The following is a 16126-nucleotide window of genomic DNA, read 5'->3' as shown; positions in this document are numbered from 1 at the left end:
TAACCAAAATTGGGCCATGCATATAAGTTTACATTTTTGTGCACACAATGGATTATTATTATTTATTTATTTATTATTATTATTATTATTTCTTATAGAATGAAGATTAATTCAGAGTTCATGTTAATAGCACAGGCAAATACATTGCGGACAAATTGAGAGTGTGGACTTAAAGAATCTCTAGGAGCATAGAACAGTTTCAGTAGAGTTTACATCAGTGAGTAAGTGAATAACTACTTCCTCCTACTCATACACTTTATGAGGAAGTAGTGAATATGGCTTTTGTTTCTAGAGTAAGAAACTGGATAGACAGTGGGGCATTAATTCTGTGATCAAGATCACAGGAGCTCATGGTTGGAAGGGAAAATGATGAGTTCCCTGTGGGACGTGTTGCATGTAGAAATATCCATAGAAGCACAAAGTGAAATGAAGACCATTAGACACATTAGTCTGGGGACTATTATTGACAACTGTCCTGATACATATAATTGGCAGCAAGGTCAAATGTATGTGAAACTCCAGCATTTGAATGATCATCAAGGGGAAGCTCGGACAGTAAGAACATAGGGCCCAGATCAAAGTCCAACAAACAGTAGGATTTAAGACATGATTGAAGGAAGGAAAGAATAAGGCAGAGTGAATAAAAGGTAGAAGAAATTGGTGAACTTTTGGTGGAATTTGAAACCAAGAGCACTTTAACAAAAGGATCACCACAGAATATGGTCACAATCTACAGACAGGTCAAGGTAGACAGAGAAGTTTTCAGGGTAACATGGATGCCCTTAGTAAGCATAAAACAGTTTCAGCAGAGTTTAAATCAGTGAGTAATGGGTTGAGAATGGAACAGAATATTAGAAATTGGAAATTGTAAGAGTAGACTATTTTAAGAATCCTTGTCATGAGAAAATACTGATAGAATGCATGTTACCTAGGTAACTCTAGGGCAAGTGGTAGGTTTTACATATCATATGTAAGTACATGTTCATTAAGTATTACTAATTCATATATAAATGAATAGATAAATGAAACTTGAGAGATTTTATTTGTGTCTAGCAAATGAATATCTAGATGCTAGAAAGGGGTGATTACACAGTCTTTGAAGATGGTGCTAGGAGGGGATGATATTGCATACCTATAGAAATTCATCTGTTAGAATTTGATGAAAGGAAGCTTACCTTCCCCACTGAGAAAGGGACCAGGCTTGAAAGGAAGGTACAAATATGGGTACTTAAAATAACTTGGGACAGGAATCTAAGATTCTTTTCCAATGAGTATTTTTTTTTTCGGTCATTTGAGAGGCTATTTACTAAGAATGGTGGGGTGCTACTAAAGTGGGTGTTAAAAGGAGAGATATGGGGCTGAGGATATAGCTCAGTTGGGAGAGTGCTTGTCTTCCATTCACATGTCTCTGGGTTCAATCCCCAGCATCACAGGGGGGGTGGGGGGAAGAGAGAGAGAGTTATGGTGATGGAGACAAGCTTTTGAAACAAGGATAGAAGTTAGAAAAATATTGACCCTCTTTTCTGGCTCCCAGGAAGTGGGAGAATGAGCATCAACCACTTGAGTGTAGAATCCCTGACAAGAACCAGAACTGTTGAAGAGGGCTGCAAATCACATACAGCAAGATGGCAGGGGATAGGAGGTTTGTTTACAGACTGAAGAGACACCATGGTGCGATGGCCCAGTGGGGCAGGCCTTGGGATGCCATATGGCAAGGGAGAGCATCTGAGGACAAGCCTCAGGAGTTGTTTTGGTGTTGGCATAGGAGGAGGCATCTTAGACTTCAATGATGTGCATTTCACTGTTCTGCAACTTGTGACCTTTGCCCAGAGTTTTAGATAGAAGATTCATAACAAGTTGTTTTCTATGCATAACTCATCTCTGAAGGAAATGAAGGAGGCAGAAAGGCCCAGCTACTTGGAGAGATCTGTTGGCTTTTTCACTCAGTAGAAACAGGCCAGAGTCACAGGAAAAGTACTGTCAGGTCCAGTGTCCTAAAGTGAAAAGTCCTGACAGTCCTCAGAGGAACACATGGTGACAAATAATGGATTTCGTTCCTTGGGAGAAATGCCTGAAGAAAAGTCAGGAGCATAGTTCATAAATTTCTGTGTAGCCCAATTACTCTTCAAATGTCATACACTTGATTCTTCGACTTCTCTTGTACTTAGTGTAAATAGTTGAATCTCAAAGAAGAACTCAAGAAATGAAACTACTTCTCTAAACTGAAGAAATTGGAAGATACCTAAACACATGTCCAAGCCCACCCACCTCCTTGCACAGAGAAAAATCGAGGCTGTCAATTCTCCCAGCCTCAGGAAGGAAGCTGTGCTTTTCTCCTGTCCCGTTGCTTTTTCTCCTCGAATGAATACTTTGACAAGCTGATTCCATATGCAGGCACAAGCATTTAAGGACTCCAGAGTGACCTTTGTCTTAGGAAATCAGTCTTGCATTTGAAAGGGTTTTTTTTTTTTTTTTTGGCTTGCTGTCAGAGATGTAGGATATATTTAAATCTCAGCAGGTTCTAGAAGAGTTCCCGTAAATCATACTCCCCCTTCTTAATATTGCAAGGTATGCCTCATGGAGTTAGGTTCACAGGTGAATATTTATTGCCACTCAGAATCCCATAGATTCTTTTGGAGGATGGTCTTTAAGATAATCAGGGTATTATGTAGCACTGAAAGGCATTTTAGAGTTTCTTCTTTGCCTTAATATTTTGTAGGACTCTGCAGAGGTGTGTGTGTGTGTGTGTGTGCACACCTATGCTTGTGTGTTTGCTAAAAGTAAGGATTCAGTGACTGATATTTAGTGTGTACTGTGCTTTTGATCAAGCCAACTTCTTACCTTTAGAGGCAGAACTAGGATTAAGAGTCCCAAAGTGGGGCTGGGGATGTGGCTCAAGCGGTAGCGTGCTTGCCTGTCATGCGTGCGGGTTCGATCCTCAGCACCACATACAAACAAAGATGTTGTGTCCGCCAAATACTAAAAAATAAATATTAAAATTCTCTCTCTCTCTCTCTCCCTTTTTCTCACTCTCTCTCACTCTTTTTTTTTTTTAAGAAAGAGTCCCAAAGTGCCTTGAAGCTTAGTGACTTCTACAATGGGCACCGTGGGAGGGAATCTAGATGAACTTGCTCCAAGTACCCTTTTCCTTAGGCTATTTGAGAACATGTCTTCAGAACTCCTAGGTTTCAGTTTCTCTTCCTCATCTCTGCCATCACCTGCTGCCTAAAGGCATATGGGTGCCCATAGTGGGGGACAAGGGTGTTTCTCAGACTAATAGGTCTGCAGTATGAATACATCATAGATACCGTTCAAATCTTTCTTCTATGATTTGCGTGACTCTGAGAGATTTTCCTGTGTGCCTGTATTTCCTTACCTGTAAAGTAGGCCATTCTATAGGTTAAATAAGAATATAAATACAAGTCTTACATTATTTACTTGCTAACTGTATGTCGGTAAAGCTGGGAAAAATGTATATAACAGGTTAATGCAATGCCTTGCCATAGTAAACATTCAATAAAAGGCTGGCGGTAATAGTGGTGGCAATAACAATGATTGGTTCATGGGCCTTGATGTGTTCTCTGGGTAGTGTCGATTGCTGCTGAATTTATTAAAAGGAGATTGAAGATTTCGTTTCTAAATTGAAGATCAAACCATAGTAAAGGAAAGTGTCAAAGACACGGGAAGGATAATGAACTTAAGATGAAAAACTTGTATTTAAAATTGAAAATTATTGGGCTGGGGATTAGCTCAGTTGGTAGAGTGCTTGCCTTGCATGCACACAGCCCTGGGTTCAATCCCCAGCACCAAAGAGAAAAAAAAATGGAAAAAGACATTATGCTGTGGATATAACAGGATGAAAATGAACAGAAATGGTTTCAGGCATTTAAGACTTTATTATGCATAGAAGGTGGAGTAGGAGGCAGGATGTCATAGTTGGAGAAAGAATTAAATAAATTAATGTTATATTTTACGTCCCCAATACAGTACCTGGCATTTAGTGCCTTTTAAATGAGTGGTGGCTATCTAATAGGTTTATCTTTGAATTCAACTTCCCAAAATTATGTGTAAATCCAGAACATTGGTAAGAAATCTAAGGATAAATGTGTATATTTGAGAGAGGGCTACCCTTAAATGTCAAAGTTGGAAGGAAAAGGGAAAGTGAAGCACAGGAGTGTAGCACAGTGGTAGAGTGAGTGCTTAGCAACCATGAGGCCCTGGGTTTAATTCTCAGTACTCCCAAAAAAGGGGGTTACCAGGCAGTTTATAGCCTCACGTATGTGATACTTGCAGTTCTTTCTTGCTGATTTTTTTTTTTTTTTTTTTTGGTACCATTGTTGAACCTACAAGCACTTAACCACTGAGCCCCTTCCCCAATATTTTTTATATTTTATTTTGAGACAGGGTCTTGCTAAGATGCTTAGGGTTAAGATGCTGAGTTGCTGGGACAGGCTATGAACTTATAAACCTCCTGTCTCAGCCTCCTGAGCTGCTGGGATTTAGGCACGATCTGCTGTGTCATGTGACACTTTGTAGTAATTAAAATGCTACTACAGGCCAAGATGAGAGTGAAAATTTAAGATGAAGATTTATATAGAAATAATACACTAATGCCATTGAAAATAAAAATTAGATGTCTGATTACAAATCCAGGTTCTACAGAACATTGGAAAAGAAGTAAGGTTGACTCGAGGAAGCAGTTTGTCATAAATGACTTCAACTTTGTTTCTTAACACTCAAGCACAGTTTTGCATATTAATAAAAATATACATATTTTAGGATATAGTTTGAGAGAACTGTATAATCATGTTACCCACACCCCAGTGAAGCCACAGAACATTTCCATCACCCTGAAAGTTCCCTCCTCCTCCTTTGTCCTACACCAGACAAACACTAATCTGATTTCAAACACTGTAATTTAGTTTTTCCTGTTCTAGAACAAATGTAAATTGGTCATACAGTAGATATTTTTTTGTGTCTGATTTCATTGTCTGATATCATTCTAAATATGAGTGTAAGGGAATACCTAATTCCTTATGTACTGGTCTCAGGTAATAATTTGCTTTGCAACTTGAAAAGCATAGTGCAGCATCAGTATAAATAAACCTATAAGTTTGGAAAACACCAGTGCTCGTTCTCCCAGCTTCCAAACATTCATATTCCCTGTGATATATCACAGAAAGCTGCTGTATAGAATCTAGATTTAAAGAGAAAAAATTTTTAGATTGCTTAGTCACAACCAGAGCTCTATCTGCGTCTGCCGTTTTGGAATGCTGAGTTTTTTTGACCCTCATAAGGCTTAGTATGTAGACTATGAAGTACTTAGCTATCTGGAATCTTGTATGATGATGAAAATTTTATTTGCAAAGAGATTGTATATCATGACCAAGTCTTGCCATTAATGTGTGCTTGCTCAATAAGTGAGTACTCCATCTTTCCACCCCAATCTGTAAAGAATAATAACCTTGGGCGTTTGTTATATATGGAATGAAAGCCTAGAATGAAAGGCTAATTGGATGTCTAACTCCTTTGGAGGAAAAAGTCTATAAAAATTCTGGTTGAATGTGAGAGGCAAAAGTTTAGTTTTTTTTTTTTTTTTTTTTTTAAAGACTTTATTTTCTAGAGTAGTTTTAGATTCACAACAAAATTGAGAGGCAAGTGCAGAGATTTCCCATATACCCCTGACCTACACGTGTGTCACTTTTCCCATTACCAGTATTGCCTGCTAGGGCGGTACATTTATTGTGACTGATGAACTTATTATCACCCAGAGTACATAGGGTTCACTCTTGCTGTTTTATGTTATATGAGTTTGAAAAGTTCCATTATTTTAAGATGTGAGATTTTTAACTGATAGGACTATTTATCATCTTTAATTACAATACAGTTTATAAAAATTGAGGTTAGAAATCTCTTGTTAATTTTTCAAATGTTTGTGTAGATTTGCATTTTAATGGGTACAGTGTAAGTATTTTATTTTCTCAGTTAAATGTTAATTCAGGTTGAAAGGCAGTTGAGTTCACTAATGTAAACTGACTCCTTTAGTGTGTATAGTTGCTCATCTGTTATGTCTGCACTTGTAGAACAAATTGTACTGTATGGATAAATTTTCACAAGTTTCATCCCTCCTTAGGTACGAAATAATCTGAATAAAATATGTGTAGACACACTCCCTGAAGAAGGGCAGTAAACTGTGGAAAAAAATTAGTGAGTCTCTTTGAGCAGAATAATCCTTTTGTTACATACTTTATCAAAACTCAATTTTTCATGTTTGAGACAGAGTGGTTCCTGTACTCCCTTATGTTGTGTGTGAGAGCCAGCTGTTCAGAAACTTTTTGGTTTTTACTATTTAAATTAGAAAAACAAATAACCTGTAATATTTATTAAAGCTTAGTTTCCCTTCTATTTTAGATTTTTTAATTGATGAAATTAATTTTTATGATAGTATAAATGTGCCATAGTAAAAATGTTTATTTTCCTTTCCCCTTGTAAAAGCAAAGTGGAAAATGGAGAAGATTTTTAAGATTGTTTTAGTTTTCATTTTCACTTCAATTAACATTTATTTAAAGGAGACTTCAATTCTAGAATACAGCAGGACATGAAGATATTCTTTACAGTAATGTCCATATTCCAAAAAACAGGACATAACCTAAATGTATTATATATTGAAATGACATATACCTTAAATTATATCAATACCATGAACTAAGATGGTACTAAATTTAAAAAAATGATGTATTTATGGTAAGGTAGAAATATTTTATATGAATTCAAGTGAAAAAAATTATAATGAGAATGAATATTGGTTGAGAGTCGGTTAAATGTTAATCGTATCTCATTTATTCTTTGTTACTGTTAGAGAAGATCATCAAAATATGAAAGTTTATGCCAGGATTAAGACTGTCCAATGAATATATACACGTACATGTGTAAAGAGCAATCGTGATAGGACAAGTTACAATTCACATACATTTGTGGAATTGTGAGTGTGTTGTTTAGGAATTGCAGACAGCTGCTCATGAAGAGAAACCCACATAGTGTGGCTTGAGCAAACAGGGCCTTCATTTTTTTTTTTTTTTTTCCATGTAAAAAGGGCCACAGAAGGTGTTCTTAGGTGATATGGTGCTACTGCTGTCAGGGTCTTCAACTCTTTTTTTTTCCCCCTCTTCCTTGTTGCTCCACATGAAATCAGTCCCCTTTGTTTCAGGATCTGAAGATGGTCACTTCCCCATTAGGACCTCTACATTCTAACAAGAGGAAGGGGAGGCACAGAGCAGAAGGCTCTTGCCGGCCAATCCTCTCACTAGTGAGCTTTTCCTGGAAACCTCGTCCAGAGACTTCCATTTTCACATGCTTACCAGGAAATGGCACACTGTTCCCTTAGCTGAAGGAATTCAGAAATTGTATTCTTTTCCCAAGGTGGGCATAGGGTCACCTGAAATAAAGGAGAGGTTATGTTGGTAATGAAAAAGGTAGAAAAAGATACTAGATAAGTAACTGGCAAATGTCTTTCAAGGTGTTTCCCCATCCTAATATTATGATCCTTTAATTCATGAAAATTAGACTGGCTAAGGTAAGAAATAACCAGGAGTATCTGAGGCATAATGATCCCACAACTGATGTTTGAATGATCTATATCATTCAGCTTCTTTCCACTTGGGCTTATGGCTATTATTTCCTAAAAAGTCTGTGTAGCACCTAAAAAGTCTGTGTAGCAGCAGGTAGATAGTGTGTTGCCATTTTTTAATAGGACTTGAAAGTTCAGAGAAAACTGTAGCATTGACAGTATGTGCTGAAACAAAGATTTGGATACTTGTCAAAAGGTTATGAGATTATGTGGTATTCCTGAACATTTTCTGAGTCTCAGTTCCTCATGTGTAAAACAACATAATCCATCCAGCTGTGCTTCCTTCAGGGTTTTTTTATGAAAATAAAATAGAAGAGGTAGTGCCTATATTTTTTGTGTAGGCTAACACTATTTATGGTATCTGGCATTATTTTATTTTATAGTGTAAAGTCCACACCCATTTCATGAAACAGGTTAGACTTGACTTAGGACTCCCAACTCTTCTTCAGACAATATTTATAGCCTGTTAGATCGCATTTCTGTTATAACCAATTACTCTGTAATTCAGCATTTTTTGTTGCCCAGTTCAGTGGTTCAGTACTGGCCTAACTTGACAGATGAAAATATGAGAGTGGTAGCTGAGAGTATGTGCGTATCAAATAGATAAATTTAACTATGTGATTTTTATTTATAAAATTTCTCTGTAAACTATACAATATTCATGGAATACAAAAATGGGAATTATTTAAGGTTAGAATGATTTACAAAGGGACGTGATTATGAAAGAGGTATGTTTACCTGTTTATGTCCATTTATATTGATTGGACTATCCACTTGAGTTTTCATAATAAAGGTATATAGGGTGATAATGTCTGTCTCATTCTTCTGTCCTTCTCATCCCCACCGTCCCACCCCTCTCCTCAACTCAAAGTTCTTCCAACTGAGCTATATCCCCAGCCCTCAAAGTTCTTTCATTCTTCCCTACCTCCCCACAACCCTCCCATGGATCAACATCTGTTTATCAGAGAAAACATTCAGCCTTTGTTTTTTTGGGATTGGCTTTTTTCACTTACCATGATATTCTCTAGTTCCATCCATTTACCTGCAAATAACATAATTTCATTCTTCTTTAAAAACTGAGTAATATTCCATGTGTATATGTACCACATTTTCTTTATCCATTCATCTGTTGAAGGGCATATAGATTGGTTCCATAGTTCAGCTATTGTGAATGGAGCTGCTCTGAACTCTGATGTGGCTGTGTCACTGTAGTATGCTGATTTTAAGTCCTTTGGGTATAAACTGAGGAGTGAGGCAGCTGGGTCAAATGGTGGTTCTTTTCCAAGTTTTCTGAGGAATCTCCATACCACTTTTCATAATGGTTGCACCAATTTGCAGTCCCACCAGCAATGTATGAGAATACCTTTCCCCCTACATTCTTGCCAACACTTATTATTGCTTGTATTCTTAATAATTGCCATTCTGACTGGAATGAGATGAAATCTTAGTATGCTTTTTAGTTGTAGAAGGACGCATACTTTTATTTATTTATTGATCGATTGTATTTCTTCTGTGAAGTGTCTATTCAGTTCCTTAGCCCATTTATTGATTGGGTTTTTTTTTTTTTTTAATTTTAGATGGACACAATATCTTTATTTTACATTTACGTGGTGCTGAGGATCGAACCTTGTGCGTGCTAGGCAAGCACTCTACCACTAAGCCACAACCCCAGCCCTGATTGGGTTATTTTTTAAAATATTTATTTTTTAGTTGTAGTTGGTTGGAAACAATACCTTTAGTTTATTTATTTATTTTTATGTGGTGCTCAGGATCAAACCCAGGCCCTTGCATGTGCTAGGCGAGCCCTCTGCCGCTAAACCATACCCCAGCCCCAGGTTATTTATTTTTTTATGGTAAGTTTTTTGAGTTCTTTATATATTCTGGAGATTAGTGCTCTATCTTAAATATGTGTTTTAAAGTATGAAATGCATACTGAAAAAATGTATAAATAATAAATATTTTAGTTAAGTGAACATACCTGTATCACCAGCTTCCAGATTAAGAAATAGAACTTTACCAGCAAACTAGTAGCCCCCTATATGCTGCTTTTTCATTAATAACCCATAGCCCTTGCCAAGTAATACTCAGTTTTAAGAAACATTTTATCTATTGATAAACAAATGTGAGATTGTACAAATCTAACAGTTTTTTTTTTTAAAGAAAAATCACATGTAGAGTGTCACCAATAATCATTCTATGGTTTTCTTATATGTGAGGATTTGTTGTGTTGAATGTTACAACAATATAGTTTTTTTTGTATATTTATTGATGGAGATATTCTGAAAGCATAAAAATGACTGAGAATTGTGGTACATGCCTGTAATCCTGCCTACATGGGAGGCTGAGGCAGGAGGATTACAAGTTTGAGGTCAGCCTGGGCAACTTAGCAAGACCCTATCTCAAAAAAACTGGAGGTGGTGGTAGAGAACTTCCCTACCATGTGTGAGGATTGTATTCAATCCCCCATAGCACACACAAACATACAGCTTAAAATTAAGAACCATTTAGCAGTAATTATGGTTTGGATGTGAGGTATCCCCAAAAGTTCATGTGTAAGCCAATTTAAGGAGGTTCAGAGGAGATATGTTTGAGTTGTGAGAATCTCAACCCAATCAGTGAATTAATCCCTGATAGGGATTAACTGAATGGTAACTGAAGGTGGATAGTATATGGCTGGAGGAGGTAGACATTGGGAGTGTGGCTTTGGGGTATATATTTTGTATCTGGTGAGTGGAGTCTGTCTCTGCTTTCTGATGATCATGTGAGCTGCTTCCCTCTGCCACTCTCCTCTGGCATGATGTTCTCCCTCACCTAGAGCCTAAGGAATGGAGCCAGCCTCCAATGGACAGAGACCTCTGAAACTGTGAGCCCCCAGATGAGCTTTTCCTGCTCTACAATTGATTTGATCTGGTGTTTTAGTCACAGCAGTGAAAAAGCAGACTAAAACAGCACTCTATAGATTGTGCAATTTCAAAACTTTCCACAAACCTTTCAGAATAAGAGTACGTCTTAAAAGTTGTGGTTTTTTTTTTCCTTTCTCCCCCTCAGTGAGTTACCTGAGAGAGAAGAAGGTGAAGGAGAAGAAACACCAAACTTCAGCCACTGGGGTCCACCAAGAATGTACGTGGGTGATATTATTGGCGTTCTATATAGAAGCACATTCTCTGCATGCTCCTCTGTCTTAATGGAGCATTATTTAGTCACACTCTAATGATTGCATAATTGTGGTAATTTACATGTAAGATGGCCTAAATTTTAGTTTCATTTTGTCTTATCTAGTGATTTTTAGCCAGAATAAAAGACTAATATTAGGAAATCTTTGATATTTTTTTCAGAGGAAATAGTTTAATATCCATTTATGGTAGAAACTAATGGACTAAATGTGCTTTATTCTGCCTCTTTCAGTGGGTTGGGTGGCACTGTTTCAGATATGGTGACGCTGCCCTCATGTACACAGCAGTGCCCATGGCTACAGGTTCCTCTTCCTTCCTCCCCTGGTGGGGAGTTCAAGTCTGTGCCTTGTTTGAACTAACAATGTGTAAACTGATCTTCCCTTGATTATGGTTATTGTTTTAAGTACTCACCAGGGCCGCGTTTTAAGAAGGTAAAGGTCTTCCTTTAGCTGCTTTCTCCATTCTTTATGCATTATTAATTCTTCCAGTACCACCCAGCCCGTCTGTTCTTTTCTTGCAATTGAATTCTGAGTTTTGTCTTAAAAACTCTTAGGAGCTGTTTTTTGAGTTCCATTTTTATATGAGTTAATTACTGGTCAAATCTCTATGGTTTAAGCAAAATCCATAATATTTACAAAGGCAAATTTTATTCCATATGTTCTTTTTAAAATGACATGGTGGTGGAAAGAAAAGAAAACTTTCTGGCCTTAGGAGCAGATAACATCTGTGCTATGTTTGAAGAACCACAAGGTTAACCTTCTGATTTGGAGTAGCACTTTGTGCTGTGAACCTCTCAGTGATAAGTTTATTTTATTCTAGAAGTCTGAGCTTTTTACTAAAACGGCATATGTGACTTTCTTGATGTTTTAACCCATCTCATTTTCTCAGTCCATTCTCTGCTAATGTAATGGATATAAAGGAGATGGACTAATCACAGAAAACATATTGTAATAGGAGATGGAAGCTTTGAGGCCTAGTTAAACCTTCTCTAAACCTCAAGAGCTGTTTTTATGTTTTAGAGATCTATCTATTTTAGAACATAAACTTTCACTTGTCATAAATTGATAGCATCTTGTAATTTTGGAACTAGGTACAATTCCTATAACATTTGTAAAAATATATTTAGAAAATTTATTTTTATAAAACAAGTCACAAGAATATGACATACATTAAATGTTTACAGTGCAAAAAATTAACTCGTTCATAAGTGGATTTTATTTTTCTCTTTTTTGTAGTGTTGAGATTTTTAGAGAACCCAACGTGTCTCTTGGTATCAGTATTGTTGGTGGACAAACGGTTATAAAGCGCCTGAAGAATGGAGAGGAAATTAAAGGTATATTCATCAAACAAGTGCTAGAAGATAGTCCAGCAGGAAAAACAAATGCACTTAAAACTGGAGATAAAATCCTTGAGGTAAATGATGCTAAAATATTGTTTTTGTTTGAAACATATTTGAGACAGTAAAAGAATCGTAGCCAGAAGACCTTTCCTCACGTGTCGGTGCATGCATATATAATTGGTCTGTTCTATTTATATGCCTTAGTTCAGATGTTGTATTACAATTTGTGAGTTTCTCAAGTGTAGAGAAGAACAAATAAAATGATAAAACAAAAACCCTCAGCTGATTGAAAATGACAGTTTAAAAAGGGGCTCTATATAGAATTGGGCAGATGGTGAGCATTATGCTTCTCCCAAGTCTTTAATGAGCTCTAAAGTTTATAATTGTGTTTCATCGGAATATGTGTGCTTGCCTGGAGAAAGGAGTCCACCCTTCAAAGTTGAAGCCTCCATCAAGGGAAGGGGGGATTCATGGTCTACGTGTGGTGGGCTTTGGAGGGGCCAAATTTTAAAGGCACATCAAAGCAAAGAGAATGTCATAGGATTGGAATGTGATTTTCCTTGTGCTAGATTTATTAGATGACATTATAGTTGGTAGCTCTCATCCAAGAATCTGCTTGTCCTTGATTTATGGTTTCTGGTAGAATGCAAAAGGCCCTGGAGGTCATGGGTCCAAGTCCAATAAATTATTAGTCCCGCCTTATTCTTAGTTTCCAAATAAATTGGAATTGAGAATTCAAACCTACTGACATCATCATGAAGATTAAATCAAAGAACTACATCAACTTGCTCTGTGTGGACAAATCTGGGGTTATGGAGATTGAGTGTTCCTTATCTGAAATGCTTGAGACCAGAAGTATTTTGGAGTTTGGATTTTTTCAGGTTTTGGAGTAGTTGCATATACATGCTGCACTATCTTGGGGATGGGACTCTAGCCTAAACACAAAAAATCATTTGTTTCATTTATACCTTACACACAAAACCTGAAGGTAATTTTATGTAATATTTTTAGTGCACTTGTAATTATAACGTGCTGCATGAGCTTAGTTAGGTATGGAGTTTTCTAATTGCGGTAACCCATCAATGCTTTACAGAGTTTCAGATTTTGAATTTTTTGAACGAGGAGTGTTCGACTTGTATTTGTGCTTGTGAAATACATTTCTTAAACACAATAATAATGTGGTAGTGAAGAAAATGACCAAAACTTCCTCCCCTTACAGCGTTAACATTGATAGTGTTAACTATGTTTGCTTAATATTAGTGTTCTTGGAGGTACTGTGTTAACAAGTTAGGTTTCCCCACTTTCTTTAATAAGGAACCCTTTAGAGTTACCCAAATTTATTGAACACCGGCTCTTTTACTAAAAGTGTTCTATGTTGTTAGGGTACTTCTATTTTAACACACTTTGAAAAATATTCAACTTCTCAATTGTGATAATAGGCAGTTGGTTTAAAATATTCCTGTCAGTTTAATGGAGAGATAGCAAAAGTCCAGAAAGAGATTCCCCACCATCTCCACACCCCCAGAATTGTGTACTGTGCTAAAGTAAGAGTGAGAACTTAAAGTTCTGTCATACACAATAACTTATTTCACAATTGCCATACAAAGGGAATTAATTATGCACCATGCACTGCCAATTTTGGATCATTATATTTAACCAGGGCCGTTGTTAATAATGTATTTGTCATATTAATTTTCCTGAAGTTGAAGTGTTATTTTTCTAAAAAAGGCAAAGCATTTTGTGGGCCAATATTATTATTTTTTCCTGGCTGTGGTGTAATCAATAGACTCTGGCTGTTCTCAACTTACACGAACTTTGAATTAACCTACCAACAATATCTAATGCCTTTCCAGTCAGACTAAATTACTTGTGTTTCAGGTGTCTGGAGTAGATTTGCAGAACGCCTCGCACAATGAAGCAGTTGAGGCTATTAAGAACTCCGGGAACCCCGTGGTGTTCGTGGTTCAGAGCTTGTCACCTACTCCGAGAGTAAGTTTTAGTTTCTGTTTCCAAAAGGTTAATAATATTCTTTCTTTCTCCAATCAAGCTTTACCTCCAAATATTTTATAAGTGTTTTCTTTGTTATTTAGCTACATTATTTTTGAGAAAAAGGTATTTGCTTTATACAAATTTAGTCATTAATTTCAATTTTCATTTTTCATCCCAATTTTGATCTCTTGGTCAAATTTGAGTTTTTACAGTGTGCATTGAGCTTAGTCACAGGCTTTGGTGGCAAGCAGACCTGTTTTTAGTTTCTCAATTCCTTATTTACCAGCTTTGCTAACTTGAAGGCAAGTTATTTCACTTTTCTAAGTCTGTTACTCTGTTTATGAAATGCTTTGAACATAGAGAAGGTCAGGTGTAAACACATTCTAAAGATACCACCAAATGTTCTATATATTTATTAAAGCATATAAAAATACAGACATGTTGACAATGTTGCATGTTCTACTATTGGAAATTTGAATTAAAAGATGACGGTAGTGCTAGACACTGTGGCACATGTGACTCGGGAGGCTGAGATATGAGGATCAGAATTTCAAGGCCAGTCTGGGCAACTTAGTTTGACCTTGTCTCAAAATAAAAATTAAAAAAGGACAGAGATGTAGTTTGGTGGTAGAACATGGGTGAGGCCCCTGGGTTCAATCCCCAGTACCACTATGCCCCCGAAAGAAAGAAAAGAAAAGAAAAAAAGAAAGAAGGAAGGAAGGAAGGAAAGAAAGAAAGACAGTATTTGATTCTAAAAATTTTCTTCTGTAATTGGTTATTTGGTATGGAATTGGAACTCTGACATGAAAGTGTCAATGGCAGGTTGTATCATATTATATTGCAATGTGCCACAGATGTGTTATCCTTAAATCCTATAACTGAAGAACAGTTGTTCAAAATTTGGCACTTCTGAACTGTAGAAAATTTTGCATATTTAACAAAAATTATTTGCTTTTCAATATAGTCTCATGCTTTTGAACTGGCAGGTAGATGGTTGGTTGCCCCAGCAGGAGGCTTTGGTGGGACAGGTCAGCATTCTTGTAACCTGTTGGTATGAAGTGGCCTCGGCTTTCTCCCATCAGCGGCTCTGTGCTGCGCCACAGTACACAGCCTTCCATTCTTAGTGCTGTTCTTACACCATCCAAACTGAGAGGGTGAACTGAATAAAGTCCTCTCATTTTCATAAAATCTGAAATTTAATTAGGTTTTTTGGAATTCAGTTTTTAACTCTTGTACTATTGAGAGTGTAGTTGAGGCCATCACTTTTATTTCTGGAAACTGAATTCAATAGGAAAATTGGCCAGATTATTCTTTGCCAAATGTCATTTCCCAAGAAATAAATTCTGAGTAAAAACGAGTCAATCAAATTGTACATTTATGTGGCCAACTGTGTGAATACCCTGCTGGAAAATATTCAAAGCATTTAAACAGGTTATAGAGTCAGCCAAAAAGGCCATGTTTTCAATCCAGCCTTTGCTAGTGAGCTGAAGTGGAAATTTCTTGCTTGGAGGACATGAACAGTGCTATTTCTTTCAATTGTTAAAAAAAGAAAGAAAAGAAAAGAAAAAGAAAACCTCTTAATCATCATGCCACACTCACATCACTCCCCCCCTCCCCCCCTTGCGCTGTAACAGGCTGCCACACTGTACACTCTGATCCTCAAGCATTGAACCATAGTCTGTGGTCCTAGCCAAGGGAGTACATTCTGTGGATGGTGTTAAAACTATATCTGTGACTTGTTCTATTTTTAACTCGGTTTTAGCACAAAAGGATTCCTGTTGAATGAGGCAAGGAAACAAATCAAGTTTAATACTTCGCAAAATGATTCTTGGCTTAATTATTGGTGCAAGTCATATAGATCATCCAGGAATAAAAAATATAGGCAATGCCTTAGTTTTTTTTTTTTTTTTGTTGTTGTTGTTGTTGTTTAATTTTTGGGATTGGTTCTCACAATGTTATTGCCCAGGCTGTCTCTGATCTCCTGGACCCAAGTGATGC

General features: G+C 36.8%; 1 protein-coding gene across 3 annotated transcripts in view; it reads left to right on the top strand.

Annotated features, from left to right (window-relative positions):
* Positions 1–16126, top strand: part of Patj (PATJ crumbs cell polarity complex component) — a 345826-nt gene that overhangs the window by 122985 nt on the left and 206715 nt on the right. For all 3 annotated transcript variants that reach the window (XM_076860270.2, XM_076860269.2, XM_076860271.2), the window contains exons 23-25: positions 10676–10747; positions 12036–12213; positions 14018–14128. In XM_076860270.2, coding sequence (XP_076716385.2) covers positions 10676–10747; positions 12036–12213; positions 14018–14128 — 361 coding nt within the window. The remainder of the gene's footprint in view (positions 1–10675; positions 10748–12035; positions 12214–14017; positions 14129–16126) is intronic.

This window comes from Callospermophilus lateralis, chromosome 7 (assembly GCF_048772815.1).
Source record: "Callospermophilus lateralis isolate mCalLat2 chromosome 7, mCalLat2.hap1, whole genome shotgun sequence".
In the NCBI taxonomy this organism is placed as follows: Eukaryota; Metazoa; Chordata; class Mammalia; order Rodentia; family Sciuridae; genus Callospermophilus; species Callospermophilus lateralis.
This window is presented reverse-complemented; position numbering and strand designations above follow the sequence as displayed.